The 27,300-nt window shown below is 45.3% G+C and overlaps 1 protein-coding gene across 1 annotated transcript; it reads right to left on the minus strand.

Annotated features, from left to right (window-relative positions):
- Nucleotides 1-13,646: 13,646 nt before the first annotated feature.
- Nucleotides 13,647-24,757, minus strand: LOC142454374 (L-threonine 3-dehydrogenase, mitochondrial). The gene is made up of 8 exons (XM_075555697.1): nucleotides 24,574-24,757; nucleotides 22,201-22,243; nucleotides 20,349-20,419; nucleotides 18,606-18,755; nucleotides 18,335-18,507; nucleotides 16,759-16,849; nucleotides 14,823-15,092; nucleotides 13,647-13,791 (listed from the first exon to the last, which is right to left on the minus strand). Exons 1-8 carry the CDS (start codon nucleotides 24,755-24,757, stop codon nucleotides 13,652-13,654), a joined length of 1,122 nt encoding a protein of 373 aa, XP_075411812.1. The 3' UTR covers nucleotides 13,647-13,651.
- Nucleotides 24,758-27,300: the final 2,543 nt, after the last annotated feature.

Genomic DNA, 27,300 nt, shown 5'->3' on the forward strand with positions numbered 1-27,300 from the left:
AAAACAAACAAACAAAAAAAGAGTACATTCATTTCAGGGAAGCGTGCCAAAGCACGGTAAACTGTGCCAGGCTCACCACTAGACCGCAGGCAGCCTTGTGGGACTGCTCACCCACATGTGGGAGCCTGAGACCAGAGAGATTACAGCACGGCCTAGCGGGCACAGGACAGGAGCCAGTGGATGGTCCCATGATCAAGGTACTTGAGACCTCTGACTGGGAGGTGTGGTTAAAGGTATCGGTTGACCCCAATGGCTGAATTAAGCCCACCTGGGCCTAGTTTAGGCCGCCCAGGTATACCGCCCACCTGGCTTGGGCTTGAATTAGCGCATGCCCAGTAGTCTTTATGGCTGGCTAAGGGTTTGCCTGATTCTCTTCCAACCTCGTGTCAGGGTTCTTCAGGCATGGAGAGGGACAGGCCTCCTATCCCTGTTTCTTGCTGCCTCGCATTCTCACAGCACCCTATCTTGTTGCTGGTTTCACTATGTGTTGCAACAGACACTCAAAACAGTCTTCACAATTAAGGGGGGTTATTAGGGAAGTTCACAGGTTACCACAAGTCAAGATCACTAACAGGTTATAATCATGGGTTCTCAGCAAACTCTCCTCAGCCAGCAGCCAAGTCGTGTCTCCCCAGTCCTTGTGCATAGGCCGGACAAGAACAACTGAGACGTGAGAATGGAAGAATGCAAAGAGCTTATTAACAAAAAGAAGACGAAGAAGAACCTGCGCAGGGACCAGCCGCCTGAGAGAAAGAGGGTGTTTGGCTGGCTGGCCCTGTTTGCTTCCAGACTTAGGTTTTTATGGGTTTTTTAATCAAACAAGTGCGCTGTGCAGCTGTGCAAGCAAGCTGATACAGAAACTGAAGCACAACTTCCTGGTGCGGGGTGGTCTGTTGCCAACTCTAAGGATAGGGGCTATATTGGTTTTCTGAGAATGTTATAAGGCCTGTGGTCGCACCTATGGTCTGGCGCAGAATGTTTGCTTCATACAAAATGGCTTTACTTAGGCTAACTATTATATCCTCAGCCTCTCAGTCACATGAGCCAGGAAGGCAGCCCTCTCCTCTGTGTCATAGACTCAGTCTCAGTGCTGCTCCCATGGTGCTGCGGGCCCGGTCTCCGGTGTCTCTGGTCCTGGCCTCTGCCACCAGACACAGAGATGTTGAACGTGTACCACTTGTGCCCCCTTTCCTCGATGGGCCTCATACCTGCTCTGAGGTGGAGCTTATACACAGAGTTGATGGAGGAGTCGTGTTTGTCTTTCAGCAGACTACATCCCCAAGGAAACAAAGGGGGGCTCACACCGTCTAGTAAAGTGGAGACACAGAATACATCCCACCTTAATTGGGAGAACTCACCCCAAAATGGAATTTTCACCACAGGCAAGAACGTATAATATATCACATAAGGGGTTAGGGCTAGAAGGGCCATATTATTTGACTATATTTCACAGATGCGTCGTGTGGTAGTTAGATGATATTATTTCAACCTGGAGATGTATAAAAATGTAGGGGTGGAATCCAATCTGTCAATCAGGTCTCAACCTGATGATGCTTCTTGGCAGGGGGGATAGTCTTCTTATAACCAGGGAAACTGGGAACCTTCCTTTCTTTCTGCCCCTGGGACTCTGTCATTGACCCTGAGAGCTGCCAGAGCCCTGCCATGCTCCTCTAACCTTGGATCCACATGACCTTGCACTCACCGGTCTGTGATGGTCCTGCATTCGGCACCATTGCATGTGGCTGCGTGAATCTGAAGAGGGCCTTAAAATACTGGATTTGTGGACGTGAGTTGGACTGGGTTGAGACACCTTCCTGATGCACAATTACTTCTTGATAGAAAGCTCTTTCTTACACATAGATGAGTGTCACTGGATTTGTTTCTCTAGTCAACCTTGGTCCAACACACATAGAAATACTGAACCTCTTGTTCCCACTCACACTCTTAGTTGTTGCTTTGTTTTTTTCAGCGTCGGGAGTTTAGTGGTAATTTAATTTTTAAAATAAAATTGTATTGTGTTTTCAGTGAAAGTTTACAGAGTAGATTAGGTTTTCATTGAACAATTTCTTTTTAACCTGTTCAGTGATTCTCAGTGTTTATTTGTATCAACTCAGCACCATCTCTGATTGTGTGAAGAGTGATGGTTATTCTGATGATTTGCATTTTTGATAATGCTAGATTGTTCCTCTCACGGAATGAGCATTTTAGACTGTAAACAATTTAAAGGGATTATTTTGCCTTATCCAGAATAGAACATAAACAAGGTACCCTATCACTTTATGATTTATGTCATAATAATAGTGAAATAAAACAAAAACCAAATTCGCTGCCATCGAATCGATGTCAACTCACAGTGACCTTATAGGACATCGAATCGATGTCAACTCACAGTGACCTTATAAGACAGGGTGGAACTGCCCCTGTGGGTTTCTGAGCTTGTGCCTACTTTACCGGAGAATGCAACCTCAACTTCCTCCCACGGAGCAGCTGGTGGTTTCCCACTGATGATCTTGCAGTGAGTAATGACTCCTAATAATGAAATGACGAGCCAGAAAATAAGAGGCTGGTCTGCTTTGAAGTTGAATGCTTGATGTTTAAAACATTTGATGTTTAAAATTAGTAATCAGTCTTCTGAAATGCAAACAGTTTAAGAGACATGAAATGCTTATCCTATGTAACTCTTTTCATGAAAACTTTTGGGTAAATATCTCATGAAAAATTTTGAAAAGTATTTTTATTGTTTAAGTAAGTTGTTTCTATTCATCCAATAAATGTCCAATATAACAGACACAGAAATAAACATATCTGTGAAGAATTGTGATCTCGTTTTTTGTTTTGTCTTGCTACATGAACCCTTTAGTGCTGTTGACTTGTGCAATCATGATCACCCTCATTTCCTGAGTTGTTCCTCCCACATTCACATAAACTCACTGCCCCCTTGGTCCCCATCTAATCTTTCTAGTAACGTTTCTAGACTAGTCTGATGAAGAAGCCTCCTGCCGATGGGTTGATCTAGACTCAGAGAGCCATGCTATGTGGTCTGTATACCTTTACAGGGACGCCCAGCCTCATCCCTCTCCTGACCGTTGGTCAATAGCTTTGAACAACCGACCTTTCTGTAGCAGCCCCGCATCTACCCCACGGACGGTACCACTGGAGTCCTCCCTCTGATGAGAATTGCCTCTAAAGCAGGGACTTGGTCCAGAAAGTTCCTGAAGAAATGGTATGTGGGTCACATCTGACCTCTTCTGGCTACCCAAAGGAGAAGTGACTAGCACACCAGTCCAGGACCAATGGCCTCAAGCCAGAGGTCACACCTGCTTCCACCCTCCCTCCTTCTTAACTCTATTCTGACACCACCATTCCTCTCAGGACACTCTACTTTTCCATTAAAGTTCTATAAAATCATTGCACTGGGCTCTTCTACCAGTTTTAAAATGTCAAGTTAGCCAACTTTTGACACCTGCTTGAGAAATGTTGCCAAATATTCCTGCTTCACCCCAAACGCACACTTATTGGTCTCCACGGGGTTAAAAAATTGCTGTCATTTCTTCCAGCCTATTACACCCACCCTGTAGAATTCCTGATGGTTCTTGCAAACAATGCCAACACTATTAGGATTGTCTCTAGTCAATGGCTAGGTTAAAATGTAGCTGACAATGTGAATCTTAGAACAGAGAGCTGGGTGTGGTTCTACTGTACCCAAGGAGGCCAAGGAAAACCTCTAGTCCTGCTCTAAGCAGTGGTTAGGCGGCTGAAGAGATCAAGGGGCTGTTCAGTTCACTATCTGCCTTTGACATTACTGGATTGGTTAACAGATAAACTGAGTGTTATCATTAATATAAGCAAGCAAAATTGCGCTGTTTGGTTTAAAATCGTTGTAACAGTATATTGATACCTATACCGTACATTTCCAAGGGCAGCTTTGAAGACAAAGAGAAATGTAATGAAATGTGCAAAGACCTGCAGTTAGACGGGCAAAAAATAAGAGCACACTCAGCACTGAAGGAAAAATGTAAGCCCCGATGAGATAGTTAAGGTTTATTGTGCCAACCTGGCTGATAAACACATGTGGGAGTAATTGAAGGGCGGGGAAATAAATGGCTTTGACTCGGTAAGCCTTGCCTTTCTAGCTCTCAGGTCTCTCGCTTTCTGATGGTCGGACCAGGGTTAGGCTCACTTCCTGCAAGACATCCCTGAGGAGAAGCCACATGCAGCCCTGGGTGCTGGAGCAGCTGCGTGGAGAGCCCTGCCAGTGCTGAGATGCTTACACACTCACTGACTCGGCCTTGCCCCTGCAGTCAGCATCATTGTGTGTGTTTTGTGAGATGGAGTGTGTCAGACATATGGGCTAATGTTGGACTTATAGGCTCTTACACATGAGTTTCAGTGGATTTGTGCCCCTAGTTTACCCAGACTAACACACCCACGTTGCAATATTGAAGGATTCCATGGACAAAATTCAAGTCTTCCATGCTTTCAGCCATCAGCATTGTGTCCTCTGCATATCAAAGGTTGTCGGTAAGCCTTCCTAATTCTGACACCACCTTCTTCATGTAGTCCAGGTTCTCCAGTTGCTTGTTCCGCAAACAGATGGAATAAATATTCTCCTCAATGCTATCAATACTTTGTGATGATCCACGCAGTCGAACACTTTTGCTTAGTCAATGAAACACAAGTAAATATCCTGGTATTCTCTGCTTTGGGCCAACATCCATCTGATGTCAATAATGATACCCCTATTTCCATGACCTCTTCTGAAGTCAACTTGGATTTCTTGCAGCTCCTTGTTAATGTGCCATTGCAACTGTGGTTGAGTGATCTTCAACATTTACTCGATTGCAGTGTTACATGACATTGTTCCATAATTTGTGTATTATACTGGGTTACCTTTCTTGGGAATGGGTACAAATATTAATCTCTTCCAGTTAGCTGGAAGGTAGCTGTCTCCCAAATTTCTTGGCATAGATGAGTGAATGCTTCCAAAGGTTCATCAGCTTGGTGAAATATTTCCACTGGCATGCCATCAATTCCTTGGAGCCTTGTGATTGGCTGACGCCTTCAGTGCCGCTGGGACTTCTCCCTTCAGAACCATTGGTTCTTGACCAAGTTCTACCTCTTGAAATGGCTGAGTGCTGGCTAGCGCTTTTTGGTTCGGCGACTGTGTGTTCTATCTCCTTTTGACGCTGCTGGCATCGTCCACTATTTTGTCCAGAGAATCTCTCAGTATTCCAACTCAAGACTTCAAGTTTTTCTTCCCCTCTTTCAGTTTAAGATATGCTAAACATGTTCTTCCTTTTAGGTTTTTGAACTCTAGGTGTTTACGTGTTTCATTAAAATTTCACTTTGTCTTCTGGAACTGCCCTTTGACATTTTCTGTTCAGCTCTTTTACGTCATCATTTCTTCCCTTGGCCTTAGCCACTCTACCTTCGAGGGTAAGTTTCAGAGGCTCTTCTGACATCCACTTTGCTCTTTCTACCTAGTCTTTAAATGACCTTGTGCTTTCTTCATGTGTTATACCCTTGCTGTCCTCCCACAGCTCGTCAGGCCTTCTGTCATCAGTGTTCAATGCATCAAATCTGTTCTTGAGATGCTCTCAAAATTCATGGTCATATTTTGGCTCTTGTCAACTTGTTTTAATTTTCTCTAACTCCAACCTGAGTAAATGATGGTCAATTCTAAAGTCAGCTCTTGGCGTCATTTTGGCTATTGTATACTCAGCGTTTGTGTCATTATAAAAATGGTATTTGGTAGCCGAGAGAAATGACTGAAACCCAAATGAAGGCCAAATATGATAGTAGGACAAAAGGAAAGTAAAAGGAATTAGAGGAAAGAACTAGAAGGCAAAGGGTATTTATAGAGGTAAAAATATAGGCATGTATATATGTAAATATATTTATAAATAATGATAGGGCAATAGATCTATATGCATATACTTATATGTTAAGTATTAAGGCAGCAGATGGTCACTGGGCCTCTACTCAAGTGCTCCCTCAACACTAGAACACTTTGTTCTAATGACCTGGCATTCTGTGATGCTCACCTTCCAGACACAATCACTGAAGACAAAATGGGTGCATAAGCAAATGTGAAGAAAGCTGATGGTGTCCAGCTATCAAAAGAAATAGCATCTGAGGTCTTCAAGGCTTGAAGATAAACAAGCAGCCATCTAGCTGAGAAACAACAAAGCCCACGTGGAAGAATCACACCAGCCTGTGTGATCATGAGGTGTTGATGTGATCAGGTATCAGGCATCAAAGACCCAGACAAAAAAAAATCATATTGATGGGAATGAGGGGGAAGGTGGAGTGGAGACCCCAAACCCATCTGTAGGCAATTAGACATTGCCTTACAGAAGCATCACAAGAAAAGCCAGTAAGGGTGCAGTATAGCACTGATGAAAAATACAAATTTCCTCCAGTTCTTTAATGCTTTCTCCCCCCAACTACCATGACCCCAATTCTACCTTATAAACATGGCTAGGCCAGAGCATGTACATAGGTACAGATAAGAGCTGGAAACACAGGGAACCCAGGACAGATAAACCCCTCAGGATCAATAATGAGAGTAGCAATACAAGGAGGATAGGGGGAAGGCGGGGGGAGAAAGAGGGAACCAATCACAATGATTGATATATAACCGCCCACCAGCACCACCTTCAAACAACAAAAAAATGGGTGAAGGGAGACAGAGGATGATATAAGATATGAAAATAATAATTTATAGTTTATCAAAGGTTCATAAGGGAGAGTGGGTGAGGGAGAAAGGGAGGGAAAAATGAGACGCTGATACCAAGAACTCAGATAGATAGAAAAAAAATTTTAAATGATGATGGCAACGTATGTACAAAAGTGCTTGACACAATGGACGGCTGGATATATTGTGATTGTGATAAGAGTTGTAAGAGCCTCCAATGAAATGATTTTTTAAAATCATATTTGATATGAATAAATCCTTGGTTTTGCAAAATTCTGTCAGGTAATCTCCAGCTTGGTTTCTGTCACAAAGAACACATTTTTCAACAATTACTTCTTCCTCTGTTTTAAAATTTTGCATTCTAATCATTAATTATTAATGCATCTTGCTTGCATGCTTGATCAATTTCAGACTGAAGAAATTGGTAGAAGTCATCAATTTCATTAGTTCTAGTGGTTAGTGTGTGAGCTAGAGTAACAGTTGTATTAACTGGGTTTCTAGACACAGTAATTAAATGGCATGATTACATAATTGCGGTTTCATCTAAGGCAGCCATTTAAGGAGTCCCTGACCCAAGCTACGGTGTTCTCGGTTGTCTCCTATGCACGTGAGAGTTGGATATTGAGGACAGAAGAATCAGCACGTTTGAATCACAGTGATGGTGAAGAATATTGAAAGTAGCATGCACTGCCCAAAGAACAGACAAACCTGTGCTGAAGGAAGCACAGCCAGGATGCTCCTTAGAGGTGAAGATGGCCAGGTTTCATGATATGTACTTTGGACATATTATCAGAAGAGGCCATCCTGCTTGGTAAAGTAGGAAAAAACTCACTGACATTGAGTCAATGCCAACTCCTAATGACCTTGTAGGGTAAGGTAGAACTGGGGGTTTCCAAGGTCATGACTCTCTGCAGGGGTAGACAGCCCCGTCTTTCTCCCATGGAGCAGCTGGTGGTTTCAAACTGCTGACCCTGTAGATCACAGCCCAACTTATGACTGCTCCCCCATCAGGGCTCCTTGGTAAAGTCGAAAGGCAGCTGAGGGGAGGAAGACCATCAAAGGGATAGTTCAGCCCTGCGGCAGCAACAAGGGCTCGACCATCACAATTGTGAGGGTGACCAGGACCAGGTAGTGCTTCTTTCTGATGCGCTAAAGGCCTCCAGGAGGTAGAGCCAATCCGAAGGCACCTGTAACCCCCTCAACGATAAAAATCAATTTGTTAAAACACCCACTCGGGGTAATTCTTTAATAGTAGCATTAGATAACTAAGTCAGAGGAAAGATTTCTTTTCGTTTATGTATCTTAAGGTTTTAAATTCTTAACACAGGTGTTTATTTTTCAATGGGGAAATTTTAAGTGGGTTTGTGTGTGTGTTTTAATACCCATGCCTTTACTATGAAACACAAAACAAACTAGCCATTTGGTCTAGGTAAGTTAAAGAAAACTATCAGCAATCCACTTCTTCCCATGATCAGGGACCCCAGTGGGGCAGTAATAGCCATTGCCCTGAAGGTTGTTTTGTGATTTTTTTTTAAACAAGGTGCCTTAATCCAGTCATTAAATTGTGCCTTTGCTAGCGACAATTTTTGTTGTTGGCAATGCCATCACACAAACAGAACCAATGTGTGGATCTTCAAGGCTGAAAACATGAAAGGAAAATCACATTTGTATTCTTTTTATTTAAAAAACAAAAAAACAACCCAAAACTTTGTTAACACACATTTTCTTGTAAGTAGCTCCTCATATCATTTCTGAATTAACTATAGAAAAAAACCCTCTTCCTCCAACAGAGACCTTTTTAATAATAAACACTGAGTCACCTCCTGGGATCTCAAGATATGTACCAGATATTGTTGAAATAGAAATGGAAACTCTAATTTTAGTCTGAATTAGGAGCAAAGGCATTCACTTGGAACAGCCCTTGTTCTTTGAGGTTATTCTGGAGGCGCACTTGTAGATTTAGAAAGATGGGGGAAAAAACCACTCTAGAACCGGACCTTCCTCTCACAGGTCACCCATGTCACCTGTCAGAAATATCGAAAGACTAAGGTTTAAGAGATAAAGGTTCACTTGCTTCTTCTCTTCTCATGGAAGAATCATTTTTTGTTCTCTCAAGATAATTTTGAATTGAGAGCTAGTAATTGCTTATCAAATTACAAATAATAGGTAAACTAGCTTCAAAATCAAATCACCTATACAAATGTCCATGCATTATTTCTAAAAACCCTAAGTGTCCATAAACATATAAATGAATAAACAAAATTAAGTACAATTGATCCTCCTCATCTGTAGGTTCCACATCTTCGACCAACCACAGATCAAAAATATTGGGGCTGGGGTTGGAATGAGAGGAGCAAGTGGTCAATAGTCACAGAAATAGCTCAAAGGCTAAGAGAGGTCCCAAAAGCTCTTTATAGTATATTAGATGTTACAAGTGAGCTAAAGTATACTAGGAGGTACCCCCCAAAGAACTAGAATTGTGCTGGGCGGAGTGGAACTTTCATAGTATGAATTTTTCCTGCTAAGTGAGCATCCAGCAAGTCACTCTGAGTTATTGCACCCAGTGGCATCAACTGGGAAGATTCTCTCTGGTCACAATGAATTTTTTTGTCAAAGCAGTTCTATTCAAACAGCATTTGTGTGTGTGTGTGTGTGTGTGTGTGTGTGTGTGTGTGTGTGACGGTCCATTTAAGAAGACATCGTATAGCTGTGAAATTTTGTTTCCTACTCAGGAAAAATGCCACAGAAACTCTTGTGACGTTGAACCCAGCTTATAAGGACAGCACTATAGGAAAACCTCAAGCGTATGAGTGGTTCTCTCGTTTCAAGAAAGGTGATATGTTGACTGATGACAAACCAGGTTCTGGACATCCATCAACTTCCTGAATGGATGAAAATGTCGACTCAAGAGCATTTTCAGTTCCTTCCACCAGGTCAGACTGCTAACCAACGCTTTCTACTTAGAGATTCTGAAAAGATTGCGTAAAAGTGTGACAAAAAAGGCCAGGCTTGTGGCAGATGGAGGAATGGTTTTGCCAGCACAACAATGCAGCTGCCCATGCAGCCATCTCGGTATACCAGTTTGGGGCAAAAACCAGCATGCCTCTCTTGCCCCTCCCACCTGACTCACCTGACCTCGCTCTGTGCAGCTTCTTTTTATTTCTGCAAATGAAGAGGGACATGAAAGGACAGCTATTGGACAACATAGAAGAGGTGAAGAAAACACAAGAGAAGTGCTACCAGCCATCCAAACAGATGAGTTTGAAAATGTTTCAAAGAATGGAATTTCAGATTTGACAAATGTACTAAGTGCAATGGAGAGTACTTTGGAGGTGATAGGCTGTGTTAAATACATAGCTTTGGGGTGGGGCACGGGATTCCGGGGCATTTTGGGTACCCCCTCATACATGAGGATGTAGCAAGTAAGGTCTATGCAAACGCTGTTACATTTTTAATAAGCAGCTGGAGTATCTGCAGAGTTTGGTATCCATAAGGGTCCTGGAACCAAGCCCCTGTGAAGACTGAGGGACAGAATATTTTTTCAGCAGTAAAAAAGACAGAAGCACGGATACATGCTACAACATGGATAAACCTTGAAAAGATTATGCTAAATGAAGACCTCATAAACTTATGTGAAATGGCCAGAATAGGATAATTCATAAACAAAAAAAGTCAGCTACTGGTTGCCTAGGTGAGATGTAGTCAATTATTTCTGTGGTCCTTCTAGCCATAATCTCTTTGAGCTATTCCTTGTGACTGACTGTGGCTATAAGCCCACTTTGGAGGAAGTTCTCTGCTATGGTAATGGGTAGGGTGAAGGTGGGATTAAGTTTCTACTTTAGTGGAATGTGTGAGCCAAGTCACAGCCTTTGTGTCCTTGGGTTTATGATCTGCTGAAGGACACAAGGAACACCTCGAAGATATTCATCTGTGTACAGAGCCAGCTCACAAGCAGGAATACAGCGAGAAAGCCCAGGACTCTCAAAAGAGCATGTTTGAGATCTCTCTCTGTAATGGTGGAGGCCAAGACCAGGGGCAAATGAGGCTGCAGCAAAGGACCTATGGGGCAGAACAAAGGAGCCAGGTCAAGACTACAGGCTGAGGCAGAGACTAAGACTGTGAGGCTGGGCAGTGGTTTGGCTTCCTGGCCTCTGGAGGCAGAGGCCATGGGACCACACTGCTAAAAGATTGAGGACTAAAGAGACCTGGCTACTGGCTGAGAAGAGTTGGTACTGTGGATTAATGACTGTCCTTCCCATTTACACCACCTGCCTTGTGGTCAGCTGTTAATTCCCACAACAAATCCTGTTCTGAGTGTTGGCTATGTGTGGCCATTAAATCTACCCCAGAAGTAGACTGCCAGGGGAGGGATGGTTGGCATCAAAGAGGCAAAGAGAGTTGGTGGTGGAGGCACGTCTGACCTCTGCCTTAAGGACAATGTGGAATCACTAATGGGCAGTCTCACTCACTGCCACCAAGTCAGTGCTGACTCAGTGACCCCCATGGGTTTCTGAAACTGTGACTGTTAGGGGAATAGAAAGCCATCTTTTTCCCAAGGAACTGCTGGTGGTTTTGAACTGCTGACCATTGAGATCACAAGCTTGTTAACACAACCACTACACCACCAAGACTCCTGTGCTAATTGGTAAGGTTGATGTTTGTGTAATTTGGTGAATTTACTAAAAACCATTTAGCTATAAGCTGTACGTGGGAGATATCTTTTATTATTTGTTGTTGAGCATATAAACAAACACCTCTGTACATTGTATAAGCATTTTCACACTCCCTTCTCCCAGTTGTTCCTCCCACATCCACATAAATTCTCTTCTCACCCTCCCCCGAGTCTCCTAGGAAGTCTTTCAAGTTGTCACTTTGATCCCATAGAGTTCTTAAAAGCTTACAATATTCGAGGGGTACCTTCTTTACTAATTCAGCTATTTGCTTTAAAAAAGACTTCAGTGGATAGCTGTGGTTTAAAGCATCTCAGGGCAATAGTTTTAGGGTTTATCTAGTCTCCATGCTTCCAAGAAGTCTGGATTCCAAAAGAATTTGAAATTCTGTTTTGTACATTCTCCCTTTGGATAAAGATTCTTTTATAGGCTCTTTGACCAAAATTTTCAGGCATCATCTAGTTCTTCCCGTCTTGTGGGGGGAAAAGCTGCCACAGGCTCCACTTCTCCCTTCTCTTTTGGACCCTCCTTCTTCCTCTGTTGCTCCCAGCAAATAGAAATCAATGGTACGGAACCACACAATGAACCAGGAGAAACAACGGAACCACTGAACACATCAGACCAATGAACAGAGGACTGGTGGTGTAGTGGTTATGCACTGGGCTTCTAACCTCAAGGTGAGCAGTGTGAAACCCCTAGCCTCTCCAGGGGAAAAAAATGATGGACTTTCTAATGAACTGTGATACCCATCAAACCATAACCTTAAATCTCCATTCTAAGCCACGGAACAATGAGGTGACTGGTTGTGCCTAAGCAGTCTCAGCAGCTGCGCTGTGTTGTAAATCACACAATGTGTGTCATTTCAGCTCTTGACAGGTGTTACGTGGATGCATTTTACATTCATTCTTAATAGAGCGGTTTAAATGGGGGTGGGGACTCCAGCTCATGACTAAGTGGTTTTAGAACATGTTAAATCCAAGTTTAATTATATGAAATAAGGGGTGGGGACTACATTAATATTATAGCTATTGGCCAAAAAGTCTCATTGTACTTAACGGTTAAAAATCCCACACGAATACCATTTTATTGGCATTAAGAACAGAAATGCTTTCTAAAGACCCGTTTGTTGTTGCCGATTGCATTGATGATTAGTCCGTGGGGTAGGAAAATGCACTTTCTAAAGGCTTTGTCCTGAGGTAGCTAGAAAACGCGACTGTGTGTTCACACAGCAACTGCATCAGAGGGCACAGTAGCGCTTCCAAAGGCTCGATGGAGAGTAATTTTGAAAGCATGAAAGGACTCTCCAGAGAGCACTGTTTAAATTGGTCAAAAGCCATGAGTCCTGGCTGAATGGGAATCACCTGTGGCACCAAGAGATGGCCAGTCCGTTGGCTAAGTCAACATGCACAGGTGCAGCCCAGAAACTCAGTGAAGGGACTCAAACTCCTGGCAGTTAGCACTCAGTAACTTTCCCCTGAAGGGTTAGAAACAGTTACATGAGCAGCTGCTAACGGAAAGGATGGGCATTAAAGTCCACCCAGAGATCCCTTGGAAGAAAGGCATGGTGAATCAGTTCCCAAAATCAGCCATGGAAAATCCTAGGAGCACCGTTCTCCTCTGGCCCACATGGAGTCACCAAGAGTCCGCATCAGAGGCCGCCACTGAGCTCACCAAAGAAGAGCAACCAACAGACCCGAGATGTTCCCCGCTCCTTGTCAGACCCTTCAGGTGCTTCTCCTACGGATTTCCATAAACAAAACAAGACGTCATCGTTTCTGAAGCAAAAGGTGCTGAAAGCGTTTGAACGCGATGAACACTGAACGCAATACACCAAGCATTCTTTTATGCTCCGATTTAACAGTAAAGAACATTTTTAAATTAGGAGATGGTCTCAGAAAATCCTTAACATATAATCTTTGGCCTCAAGTCAAGAGAACAATAAAGTCTTAAGAGCCTCATTGAATTACATTTAATTAAACACAAACATCACATACTTTCACCTTCCCCCAAATGGTAACTTAAATCTTAATGAAAGCAATGGAATTTGGTTATTAGTGTTTGGGGGAAATTTTTTAAAGATTTCAAAGTCTTGCCACCAAACTGAAAAGCTTTTTTTTTTTAAGTGGTTACCAACAACCTCATTCTCTACTTAGCAGTTCAATATGAATTGCCCAAGTTTAGTCCGATCATTTAACTTTAGTTCCTTGGCATCTACAACATAATTGGCTTTAAAATTTCCCCTGGACAGCTGTCCAGGACACAGGCATTCCTCCTTGAGACACTGTCAGTTAGCTTGGGCAACTCGAGTGCCAGAACCATGTAAGTTCAACATCGTCGTCACCAACTCTGGAAGATCAAAGTCATGTTTCCATCCCCAGTCCTTCCGAGCATTGCTGTCATCAAAGTTCATGGGCCAACTATCCGCTAGAACAAATGGAGGCGTAGGGTAAGTTAGCAGGGTTCCAAACAGTTACGTGTCTGACCACTAGCCTAGAGGCTGGCCACCCAAACCCACCCAAAGGTGCCTCAGAAGCCAAGCCTGGCAATCTGCTGCTGAAAACGCTACGGAGGAGTGGCTGGACTTCTAGTCTGCGCTCACGAGTTGAAATTGCCTGGACAACAACTAACAGTATGCTTCAGTTAGCTCTCAACATGGAAACTCACTGCCATCGCGTCACCTCTGACTCATAGCGCCCCGACAGGACAGGAGAACTGCCCTCGTGGGTTTCCCAGACTGTCACTGTTTACAGGCGAGGAAGCCTCATCTCTCTCCACAGGAGTGGCTAGTGGATTTTAAGCTTCTGACCTTGTGGTCTGCAGCCAAACTCCTACGCACTACAGCACCAGGGTTCCTAAATTAGCTCTAGATTTACAAAAAAGGTCAAAAGCATTTCACATGAAGCTTTCTCCTACAAAGTACCCAAAAGAAATTCCCTCGTTGAGTAGACCAGAGCTGCTGCTGCTGTATGTCTTGCACCTCTCCTGCCAAGCACTGTGGATTTTTCACCTATCACTACAATCTCGCACCGCCTCTTCCAGTCTGGCTCTCCTTTACAGATTAGGAAATACGCCCAGAAAGGGGTGTCAGAGCATAAAAGTACCCAAGGCAAACCTAGAGGTGATTCCCTATTGTCCCCATCACTTCCATTTCTGTTTGTTTTATGTTTAAGCTGTAGTGTCGGTGAGATGCTGACAGGCTGTTTATTTGGAATGAGAGCATTTCCCCCGTGTTAGATATCATTTGCAAAATCAGAGCCTCTGCTGACTTTGGCTCGTTTCAGGCAGGTTGGGTCTCTCACTCACTCACCCACTCACACGTTCCACGGGCTTAAAAAATTCTGGAGAAGAAAGCTGTGCTCCACTTATCCTGCCGCCATCTATACTCCCTACAGACCCCACAGAGAGGGCCAAAGCTTTCATTTGGGTTTGGGAGTGATTGGCAGTGACGGACCCACCTATGGCCTGCCGGACAGAATCCACGTTGTACGTGATCTGGAACTCGGGCACGTGCTTCAGAACCTCCTGGGCCAGCTCCTTCGGGGTGAAGCTCATGGCATTGATGTTGTAAGTCCTCATGGAGAGAGACTTTGCTGGGGCCTCCATGACCTCCAGGGTGGCCCTGAGACAGTCGTCGATGTACATCATTGGGAGCTTTGTGCTAGGTTTCAGGTTGCACTCAAACTTGCCATTCTTGGCAGCGCTGTGGAAAATCTGGACCGCGTAATCTGAAAGGAAATCCTGTCAGTGCGTTTCCTTACAGCAAAAGGATGAAGCAAATCTTTGGATCGAGGATCCTCTTGGATTCCCTGAAGGGGTTTCCAGGTGCCTAGAGCCCACTTTGAGAAATGCTATCTTTAAAGTAGAAACTTTGAAAAAGGAATCGAAACCCAAACTTCCCAACCCTTCAGACGCTGTCAAGTATTTTCTACATTTTATATTGAAACCCAAACAGGATTTACTGACTACCATACATGCCAAGTCAAAAACAATGTTTAGTTTCAAGTATTCAATGAATAGAGTCTGTTTAATAAGACATTGTGGAGTTACATAATCTCCTATCAACTTGAATGAAGGAGTGGAACCTAGCCTGTCACTCAGGTCATAGCCAATAATGCTTCTCCTGAGGATTCTGGGAACTCCTGTCTCCCTCTCTGGAGGCAGGAAACGCACTCTGCTTCACCTTCCTGTTGACAAGTCACATGGAGCCAGGCTGATGGCAGTCACAACCCTGGAGATGCTTCCACCACCACTGGATCCACAAGACTTTCCCCCCAATGACCTGTGATCTTCCTGCATTTGGTGTCATTGCAAGTGTGGTGTGAGTCGGAAGAGGACTTTAAAGACTGGTCTCGGAGTTACGGGCTAACATCGAACTTATGGACTTGATCTGGACTGGGCTGTTTTCTTGATGTATACACATATATGAATGTCTCTTGAGTTGTTTCTCTAGTCAACACGGACTGACACAGCCATCTTTGCAGGAAGGCTATACTCAAAGAAAGAGGTTGCTTCTCATTTGATGTCTTCCCACACACATTTATTCTCGAAGCAGATGTATGATTTTAACTTTGTGATTACGTAAGCTCAAGAGTGAGTTGCAAACTCTCTGCTGCCCTGAGCAAATGTCAGTCAGCAGGGTTCAACAGGTATCTCAGATGCACGTCTTGGAAAGGAAGCCCTTTCTCGTTAAGACTGGACTAGAAGAGAGCAGAGTTATTCACCATGAAGACGACTCCTCCTAGCCGTGAAAAGCTTATTTTAGTAACTAGAGAATGTGCTGCGGTGAGATTTTTCTTCATAGGGCTCTTCTGTCAATGGCTCTGCAACTCCCACCAAGTGACTGGATGGAACACAGCAAATAGGACATGTGTGACACTAGGAGAGGGCCGTGATCAGTTGGACTTACCACCCACCCCTGGCTATAAGGATGCGCTGTCTTGGCAGGAAGAAAGATAAGCCACAGCCCATTGGAAGAGCCTCTGTGTAACACATTCACGAGCTCTAAGACACTAGGAGGCAGAGCAGCGGCTCAGGGAGGCAGACGCCGAGGGAGCACATGCCCGAGAAGCTGACGACTAAGAGAGAGACTTGGCAGCTGGCTCAGGAGAGGTGGCCACTGACTGTATCCTGACTCTTCACGAATCCTGGCTTGTAGTAACCTGTTAGCTCCCCTAAATTGTGAGGAGGGTCTGCCATAGTGAATCATCAACGCCAGCACAGAAGGTTGAGTGCCAGTGGGAAGAATGGGTGATGTCAGACTAAAGTAAAGGAGGATGGAGGGTGAAGCCATGTCTGGTCCCTGCCTCATGGCAAAGGGAAGCCAGAGGAGGTCGGCTAAGGCCCCTCCCACATCATCTACTGAACAGAAGAAATAACGAAGAACATATTTACCAGTTGTTCCTCCTCCAGGTTGGGAGTCTGCTGAAATGATTCCGGGATATCTCAGGCATCGGAAATCTAACCCATATCGATAATAATAGTACTATAAAAAAGATAAACAGATTTTTTTTAGCTTCTTAATCAAATAGAGCAATGCACTAAACTCGCCTTTCTCTCTCTGAAATACCCTGCCTTACAATTATATCAAGATACTACCTAAGTTCCGCTGGTATAGTGGGTCATGCACTGAGCTGCTAACCCAAGGTGAGAGGTTCAAACCTATCAGCCGCTTTGAGAGAGACAGAAGAGGCTTTCTCCCATAAAGCTCTGAAGCATCAGAAAGCCAACAGGACTGTTTCACTCTGTCCTACAGGGTTACTATGAATCAGAATCAACTCAATGTCAGTGATTTTGAATTTCTGGTCAAAGCATATGAAGACTTTAGTTTCCAACCTTTTTTTTTTTTAAATTTAAGGGATGCAAGACTTGCGGTCTTAAATCATTCTCCAAGGGATGTTCTGCAATGCAGCATTAGAAAGCATTTCAGAGGGACAACATTGGAGAAGAGAGAACGATGCCTAAGGACACCACTGGAGAGGTCAGATATTAACTGATCACCACAGTTGAGTTTTAAGGACAAAAACACCACAGTTGAGTTTTAAGGACAAAAAGGGTAGTAAAAAAAAAAATACAAGAGAACCAAAAAGATGGTTCAAGTTTTCCACACTAGGTCTCGTACTGCCACCATTGACTGTGTCTCACAGAAGACCTTCTAGGACAGGGTAGAGTTGCTCCTGTGGGTTTCTGAGGCTGTAACTCTCTATGGGAGTAGAGAGCCTGATCCTTCTCCAGTGAGGCAGCTGGTAGGTTCTAACCACAGACCTTGTGGTTAGCAGCTGAGTGTGTAGCCCACTCTGCCACTAGGGCTCTTTCCATAACAGGAGGTTTAAAATACCCACTGAAAAAACCCAGATCCATTGCTGTCTGTGCCAGATCCAGAGCTGGCTGTGCCCTGGGGCGATGCCCCATGTTCCAGATACAGAGTAGGATTGTTCCATAAGTTGCCTTGGCTGTCACCTTTACGAAAGCAGACTGCCAAGCCTCTGTCCTGTAGCACACCTGGGAGGGGCACCCGGTGACAGGAAGTGCTAGGAGCATCACGATCTGACTGTGAAAGGAGGCCTGGTGGGCCAGTGGTTATGGTCAGCAGTCCCAAACCACCCAGAACTCTGAGAAAGAGATGGGGAATTCCAATCCCGTAATCAGTTACACATGTCGGAAACTCACTGGGGCAATTCTACCGTGTCCTATACGGTTGCTAGGAGCCGGCATCGACCCGATGGCAGTGAGTTTTATCTGATTGTGAACAGGCGGCCCGCCACAGCTGAGGGATGAGGCGGTCTGCAGGTGCAATGGATACCAGACCCTTGGCAAGCCCAACGATTTGCCTGAGTATCTCTGGGAACCAGAACTGGGGCAGGCCACAAGTACCCCCAAGGCTGAATCGGCAAGGATTTGAGCTAACAGGGAGAACACTGGTTTCCTTCACTCAGGGTTCATTGAAGCAGACCCGCCATGCAACACTCACCTCTCCCATGAGCTCCGCGTGAACTTTGGACACCCCATAGATGGTCCTGGGCCTCTGGATGCAGAGATCAGGGGTCGGGTCCCGGGGGGAAGTCGGTCCAAAGGCTCCGATGGTACTAGGCACAAACAAGCGCAGGCCGTGCTCGGTGGCAATGTCCAGCACGTTATGCAGTCCTGAAACGAAGCCAGCATCACAGCCTGCAAACTCCCTTTGACCAAAGAACCGGGACAGTTGGCCAACGGCTCCTACTGGGGAAGATGCAGACGCTTACCAGTTATGTTCACGGCTCTCGCCAGCGACACGTTCGCTTCTCCCACGGCACTGAGCAAAGCGCTATAGTGAAACAACCAGGTGATACGGTTGTTCACCACTATCTCGCGCAGGTTCTTGTAGTCCAGGATATCAGAATAAATGAACGGACCTACGAGAAGTACAGCCACAGAGATGAAGCTGGAAGAGCTCCAGGGACCTTCCCCCTTGTGGACGTGGAATTTCCACTAACACCAAGTTGGTAAGCCAAACCACTCGGCCAGCTGGAGGTGCTCTTCCTGATAAAGCAACACTAGAGCACAGCCACCGCTTGCTTGGTCAGTGCTCGTGGGGCTGAGGGTTCTGGGATCCAGTCCGACTCAGCGACCGGCCCGTGTGAAGGGGCCGAGCTGCCCGGTAGGGTTTTTTCAGGTGTTGGCTTTATAGCAGCAGGTCACAGGTATTTCTCCCACAGAGCCACTGGGCGGGTTCAAACCACCGGCCTTCTGGGTAGCAGCCGCATGCTGCTTACTCACTGTAACACCAGGGCTGTCCTTAGAGATAGCATGAGCTAAGAGCTCTCAAGTGCTTTACGTCCTTTAAACTTCCACGCCGCCTTTACGGTAGATGAGGAAATAGAGGCACCGGGATAAGTACTTGGCCAAGCTCAAAGAGCAAGCAAGGAAGCACTAGGGCTCAGAGCCCAGGTAAGCAGAGCCAGCCCCAGGGTCCGTGCGCTTACGGCCCACACTGCAACCCTGCTTGGGCACGGTTCTGAATCACCACAGAGCAGAGGGATTTCACTTTACCTGAAAGCTGCACGGTCTAAAAGTTACAGAGAAATGGAGTTTTAACAGAATTAAACAGCACACCTACACCTCTGTACAGAAGATCCATAGAGCACACCCAATCACAGTCCATGTCCGCTGATGTTATCTAATCCCAATTCGCCCCCCAGACAGCAAATGACCCAGACAGGACCAGGAGGCACTGTGAAAGCATTCATAAGGCGGCAAAAAACTTGCCTGTAAGAGTTTGGGAGCTCCGATGGCATGGTGGGCCACTGAGCTGCTGGTACAAGGCCTGTTCACCAGCCACTTCCTGTGGGAAAGTTGAGGCTCTCTACTTTGGTAAGGATTTGTCAGAACACAACAGAAACTCACAGCAGCAGTGCCATTCTGTCCTACGGGGCAGCTCGGAGTTGGTATCAACTTGCTGCAGTGGGTTTGGCATTGAGGCTCTTGACAGGTCGTTTCACAGCGAGTCTAATTGGAGATGGTTGTTGGGTGCTGTCAGGTGGATTTGGACTCCTAATGAGCCCCTGGTCACATGGCAGGCCCCATGGGATCATGGGGTTTTCTTGAGTATTATCTTTATGGAAGAAAATCACGTCTTTCTTCTGTGGCGCAGTTGCATGGGTTTGAACTACCAGCCTTCTGGCTAGCAGTTTAGTGCTTACCTGTTTATATCACCAGGGCACCTTCTACAGTGAAATACGAGAATCAGATACCTCCACCTGTCTAAGGTTCCTATTACCTCTTTACCAAGCTCAAGAGAAGTCTCTTGTGCTTGTGTCATTGAATGACAGCAGTGTTATTGTAGACATTGGGCAGAACTAAGAAGGGCAAAAACAAGGGCCACCATTGTGTCACAATAACGTGTCTTTCTGTAAGTCACAAACCTGGTTGCACACGCTGATTCCACGAGCAGTCTAATAGTGCATTTTGAAAATAAAAAATAAAAGCAATACACATTGATGTCCTACCACTGTGGAAGATGTGGTTGGGGGGCTTCCTTATATCAGACAGGATCACATTGTCCTTTCCAAATCGCTTCCTACAAGGCAAATCAGAACACACCAGTTGGCAACTCTATGACATAAGTGGTCTTATGAAACCAATATTTGAAGAGGAATACCTCCTTCTCACTGATCAATACCTGGTTATTCATATTTAATCACCTATCCAACTCCTTTGCTCATTAACCTGTGTGCATCCCTAGGTCCAGCTCCTGCCCACAAAGCCATCCATCTGTGTCCGTTTCACAGGGATGCGGCCAGCTCTCCACAGACCCTTTGCCAGTCCCATCCCCACCTGGGGAACCACTGGCACAGCACTTCATGGCAGGAATGGCTGCAGGGATCTTGGGAGAGTCCTGGGAAGCACCCTGGAGTGTATGGACAGGCCCAGGCAAAGGAAAGGGAAGGGAGGTTGCTGCTGCTGTTACCCTTTATTCCAGCACCCTGGAGAGACACACAGGGGGAAGGATACTGGGGGAAATTCTGGATTCAGGGGTTACAGAAGAAGCCAGTTGTCCCCTGCTCCTCTGACATGACCTAGGCTACTGAGCTCTTCTTCCCAGTAGCTATTGGTCTCCAGGTTCTTAGCATTGGATTACAAGCCTTCCCAGACCAGCAGTCCATCATTCATTTCCATGAGGACCGCCCCGGTCTGCATGGCAGCAACAGGTGGCCAGGGCTGAGGGGCGGTGGCTGCAAGGGGCACGGGTACAGTCACCAACCCCCACCACTGTCTTCACCCCTCGCCCTATGGTTGTCAGATTCACTAAATGTGCCTCCATCCCAACCACCAAGCCCCAGGTCCATTTGAATACCATTCCCAAAGGCCATGGGGTCCAGAGCACAGTGGTGTCAGGGGCACAGCAGTTCTGAGAGTCGACCCAGGCCTGAGTCCCAAAGCCAGCTCCTCCCCCTTCTCACATAATGCTGATTTTGTATAAGGACCTGGCCTTTAGGACCCAACCATGTTGATAAGTGAGGAGTTGGTATAGTAATTTCCTGTCAGTCTCCAACCTTTTATTTAATAAATCATTTTATTGAGGTCTCATACATATATTATAACAAACCATACATCTGTTACCTCAAGTGGACATGTACAATGATTGGCATCAACAATTTCTAAACATTATCTTTCTTCTTGAGTCCTTAGATATCAGCTTTTTTTTTTCATTCCTTTGATATCAGTCCCTACTTTCCATTGCTCTCCTCCCACCTCCCCAGTCGTCCTCGGTATACACACCTTTAGATTCCTCTCCTCCCAGTGATCCCCAGTACATACCCCCCTGTCTGATTCCTCTCCTTGCACCTCCCCAATCGTCTTCAGTATGTACGCACGCCAGTCATTCTTGCCGCAATGAAGCCATTCTCTGTGGGTGGCCCCATCTTCCAGTTCTACCCTCGCCCCACGGCCACTGCTGCACTTGTCACTCAATTCTTCCCATTATTTCTGGGGGTTTTACCTCTCCCTGCTCGGTTTTACGTCCTTCTCACCTCCTTCTGCTTCAGCTCTCCAAATCCCACTGTTCCCTTCTAGTTTCTGCCTGTTCCTCCCTCCGCCCACAGACAAAAGCCAGGTAATGATTCATCTCGATCCAAGTCTTACTTTGTCTGTTAGAAAAGAAAGGATGCACTAGGCTGGGAGACATCAGATCGTGGGCTTATGACATGTCCCTGGCATGAGAAGGCAAAAATGACATTTGACATCTTAAAAATAGTCCAGGAACAAGGCGAGGGAGAAGCCATGGTTAAAAAGAAGCATAAGACAAGCTTCACAAATGCAAGAACTTACATTTTAAACTTCAAGATTTAGAGCTCTTACCTCAAAAGGTTCGCAAGCCCCACTCCAAGTTGGCCAAGACCCCCTAGGTGAAGAAAATAAAAAGTGGAGCTTTAATCCAAGTCTTAACTAACTCTAATAATTGCAGGATATCATAACTGAATTCAACTCTTTTTATTCTTAGCTAGCCAGGTAATGTCTTAGATTGATCTAATTATTGTTTCCGTATATGCTTCCAGGAGTCCTGCTGGTATAGTGGGGTCACATGCTTGGCTGATAATGGCAGGGTCAGCTACCCCTCAAAAGAAAGCCTGGGCTTTCAACTCCCGTCAACAGTTACAGGCTCAGAAACTCACAGGGGATGGCAGTTCCACCCTGTCCTATAGGGTCACTCTACGTCAGCAGCGACTCAATGGTAGCGAGTTTGGTTTGGGTTTGGTAGATGCTTCTAAGCAACACATCACAGCACAGAGAACATGGAACTACCTCGCCCAAACTCATATGGAGAACATTCCAGATTTCAGATACAAGGCTCTCTGTAGCCCAGAGAGACTGAGCGGATGAAGCAAGGTCATTGGAAGAGAAAACATTTTAAAACACATCTCAAGAAAGCATGATCCTTGGGTCACCAATTCACATGAAGCCTTCATGATTCTGAAGCGGTCCTGATATCTCATCAGTTACACATGACAGAATCATGCAAAGACAAATAGACATGGATCAAGTCTATGAGTGGGCTGTATTCTGTCCCCTAAAAGATGCTCATGTCCTAACCCCTGCACCTCTGAAGGTAACCCTGCTTACAAGCAGGGCTCTCCTTGTGTTATGTTCCTGAGGCCCCTGCTGGAGCAGACTGGCCCCTAAACCCATGCCCTTGCCAATGGCATCTTGGAAAAGTGAAACTAGACACTGGGGAAAGAGACCATGTGAGGGGCCTTTTAGAAGCATGAGGACACCAAAGATTGCCAGCAGCTACTGGACGCTCAAAGAGGCAAAGGCCCTTCCCCTAGAGTCACACCCTGAATTCAAACATCTAACTCCCTGAACTGTGAGGAAATAAATGTTCTTTGAAGCCATCCACACGTGTTTCTCTTCAGGCAGGACTAAGTCATTAGGAAAGCTATGACCCTTAATGGGAAGATCAAGGACCCCGTTCTCCATCAGCACTGGACTGGGACCAGAGGCAGGGACAAACCAAGAAGGCCACTTGAAGAAAGAGAAGCTACGTGACAAGGAGTCACTAAGACCATGAAACATGACTTCCACAGCTCTCTACTTTGAAGGCTGACCAAAGACCCCATTAGAAACGGGAGGGAGCTGGGGAGCCAGCAGTACATTTGGAAGGAGTACAAAGGTCAGTCTCATTCAGCAGCAACTGGGGGAAAATCTAGAAAGTGGGTTTCCGGTTAGTATTTGTGAACCGAGATGAAAGCAAAAACCACCCAAACTAGTAGCAGACCCTAGCAGCTACTTTGTCACGGAGAACTGCAAGAGACTGGAGTCCATATCCCGACAGACCACCCTCCGAGGGCACTGAGGGCAAATGCCTAGCCTTGAAACCCGCTGACAGTGTGGGCAGGAGGCTGTGAAACAGTAAGCAACTGTTGCTCATGAGGAAATCAGGCGAATGATGGGGAGGCAAAAAGAGGGAACCAGACTGTAGATGTCAATGGATCGAGAGACTGACTTGGGGTGGGGGGGAGGAGCAGCAATTGCTGAGTGGTAGAGTGAGGGCTGGAGGGGGGAGGGGGCAGAAACCAGGTGGGGTAAGGAGCAGAGCAGTGCTAAGGAATGAGCCTGGTAAGAGACAGGTGGTGGGGAGGCCCTCAGGGCAGATGGAGACTCACTCCACCTGCTAGCAACCCCTCAAAGGCCAGTGTGAAAAATGAACGACCCCCAGTTCCCGCAGAGGCCTTCGCCTAAGAGAAGCTCTGTCGGACACGAGTTCGCGTCTAGTCCCTCCGCTCTGCCTAACCGGCGACCCTCGCTTCCACGCACATTGCAGGGTACAGAGGGAGCCTCGTGGCAAGGTGGCATTTTCACCCTCAAGTTTCCTTCTGGCAGGAAACTCTCCTGGCAGGAAACAAGGATTTGGGACTGGCAATATTCTGGAGAAGACCAACAATGGGAGGGTGGTTTCTCAGGAATACCTGTTAGTTGTTCCCACCTCAAGGCTTTAGGTGGCAAGTATCTCATTGTGCGATCGTTTTCATCCTCTAGCCAGCACATCAACACACGCTCTGGATGGAACCCAGACAAACCTGTTTTTCCTGAATCAATAGTGGCAGGGAAGCAGGACGGCCAGGGTGTGAGCACGCTGGGGAGCAGGCAGTCAACGAGAACGCGCAGGCTCACGGACCCAGCGCAGGACCCGAGAGCCAGGTGCCAAGTGTGGGGAAAGGAGAGGAAACCCACCTGTGATTAAGACTCGCGGATGGTCTGTCTCCGAGAAAGTGATGGAGTGGAAGTTGGCATCGGCTGGGATTTGCCGAGGGGAGGAGCCCAGGAACCGGACGGGCACCGCAGATGTCCGGCAGCCACAGGCTGGTCTCGGCAGCATCCGGCCGACGGCCTGGCTTAGTGTCCGAAGAACTGGCATTTTCTTTCAAATACCCTGTAATAATAAAGGAACTGAATGGAGATTAAGGCAACGCGACTAAAGCAACCGCAAGAGAACCGCGGACCCTGGTAAAGACGGTAACCCTTACCAGAAAACTCAATCTCAGTGCCAGAGTGGACTTCAACTCACCCCCAACCTATAGGGCAGAGAGGAGCCGGCTCTGTGAGTTTGCCAGACTGTAACTCAGTAAGGAAGTAGACAGCCCCGCCCTGCCTTTCTCCCGCGGGGCAGCTGGTGGTTTCAAACGGCAAACCTTATGGTTAGCAGCCCAAGGCTTTATGCCTACGCCACCAGAGCTCCTGGGAACCCAGACCAGTGATCATTAAGTCTAGAAACCGTTGAATTGGGAGTGTATTCAGTTGTGTTTATTTGCACTAAAAATAAAATGCTATTTTGTTAAAAGTCATTGTTTTTAAAGGAGCCTGTTTAATCTTCTAGCCCCTCCAAAGTCAAACTCTTCAACAGAAATGGATACTGAGACTGTTAGCTTTTGAATAATTTAATTTTTGGATCCATGAACCGAGTTAAAGAGAGTGCTGAGTAAGTCCACAGGGTGCCTCTAGGTCCTCTAGGAGCCGGGCCCTGGGGAGAGGGCCAATGTGTTGCTCACACAGAGTCTAGGCAAGCAAAGGCTGGGTGAAAATTGAGAAATGCAGCCAAATAATGCTGAAACCAACAGATTTAGTATAACCTCAGGAGGTTCCTTCAAGCAGAGAGCTACAGTCAGCAACAAGGTTTTAAAGCTTCTGAAAGCTGTTGTCAATTTGTCCTCACTCCCTGAAGGTGTGAGTAGGTCCCAGATTAAACAACTCACTGCACTGTAAATACCTTGTGCTAATACTCAGGTGATTTTTACAGCAAGCCATATTGGAAATACAGATGGTTACTGTTTATTTTACTCTATTCCATATGCAACACTAACCCATATTCTCAATTACTCAAAGATTACATCTATTTCTTATAAGCCTCAATCTTCTTTTTAGGTCCTCCAGTAGTTCAAACACTGTGCACTTGAACTAACAACCTGATGATTAGTAATTCAAGATATGAAAATAATAATGATTTATAATTTACTAAGGGGTCACAAAGGTGGGAGGTCTAGGGAGAGGGGGAAAAGAGGGGCTGGTACCAAGCGCTCAATAGAAAGTAAATGTTTAGAAAATAATGATGGCAACCTATGTACGAGTATGCTTGATATAATTGATATGTGAATTGTTATAAGACCTGTAAAAGCCCCCAATAAAATGATCCTTTAATAATAAATCTTTTTAAATTTAAAAAGATGGGTGATTCAAACCTAGCCAACAGGGCTACTAAGTAAAGGCCTGGATATTCATCCTTAAAGATTACAGCCTAGAAGATTCTATGAGTTCTACTTTGGGACATGTGGGCACAAGGAATCTGCATTGGCTTAATGGCAATGGATTTGGGTCTTTCTTGTTAGCTTTACCACAAAATCAATTCTGCCTTTCAGGGGTCACGACAGTCTAATAACATATGGCTGCAGACCAGACACTTAAGTTCTCCCCATCCTGCAGTCAATACCCAGGCAAGCATCACACACACACACACACCCCACCCCACCCCAAGAGACACCACGCTTGCTTTCCTTTAAGACAAAGCCTATTGTAAGACAGGCCTATTATACTCTTCACCCACCAGTCATCCTTTCAGGCAAAAGGGGGCTTTCATTGTTAAAGACTGGCTCATTGAGCTGGAACCACAAACATGCACACTAGTGCTTTACCTGAAGACAGCCATGACACTTCAGAAAGTAGCAGGAGGTCTTTATGGGCACTTCCCCTCTCCCTGCACACCACACTAACAAGATATGTACTTACCGATCAAGAGTTCAAAAAATTAGCCATTAGGTGTATTCTTAACACTAGGTTTATAGACATCTCATATATATATATATATATATATATATATATGTGTGTGTGTCAAATTGACTCATGAATGAAACTGCATTTTGTTTAAAAAACAACTTATTTATTTAAAAACAGCATAATTATACACTATCAACTAATAAAAGAAATTGTGTGCTACTCTAGATTTATGTAAATTTTATAATATTCAACATTTGAGATATTGGGTTTGACGTACAGTAAGGGTTGCTTGGGCCAGTCAGTTTGACAACCTCTGCTGTATTATTTGTCTTTATATTTGGTGTTTACTTTCTAAGAACCTTTTTAGTACATTGCTATTACTGAAATAATACTTCATGGGTGAAACAGATTAACTGAGTTTAATACTCCATTTACATCCACGTCGAATTGACATGTGCTCATAGAGACAGGTTATAGCACATGGAGAATTTCAAGATAAGAAGGCTTAGATGAAAATGAATTTGGATATATGTTTGTCTCGTTAAGTGGGTGAACGTCAGCATAAATAGTAGGAGGTAAATGTAAATAGTTTCTATAATTTTTGTTGAGGAAATAGAAATGTGTAAAAATGACGGATTCCCATAACCCTAGAGTTAAATAAAACTAGTTTGGTGGAGGATTTTGTTTTCCCTC

This window comes from Tenrec ecaudatus, chromosome 8 (assembly GCF_050624435.1).
Source record: "Tenrec ecaudatus isolate mTenEca1 chromosome 8, mTenEca1.hap1, whole genome shotgun sequence".
NCBI lineage: Eukaryota > Metazoa > Chordata > Mammalia > Afrosoricida > Tenrecidae > Tenrec > Tenrec ecaudatus.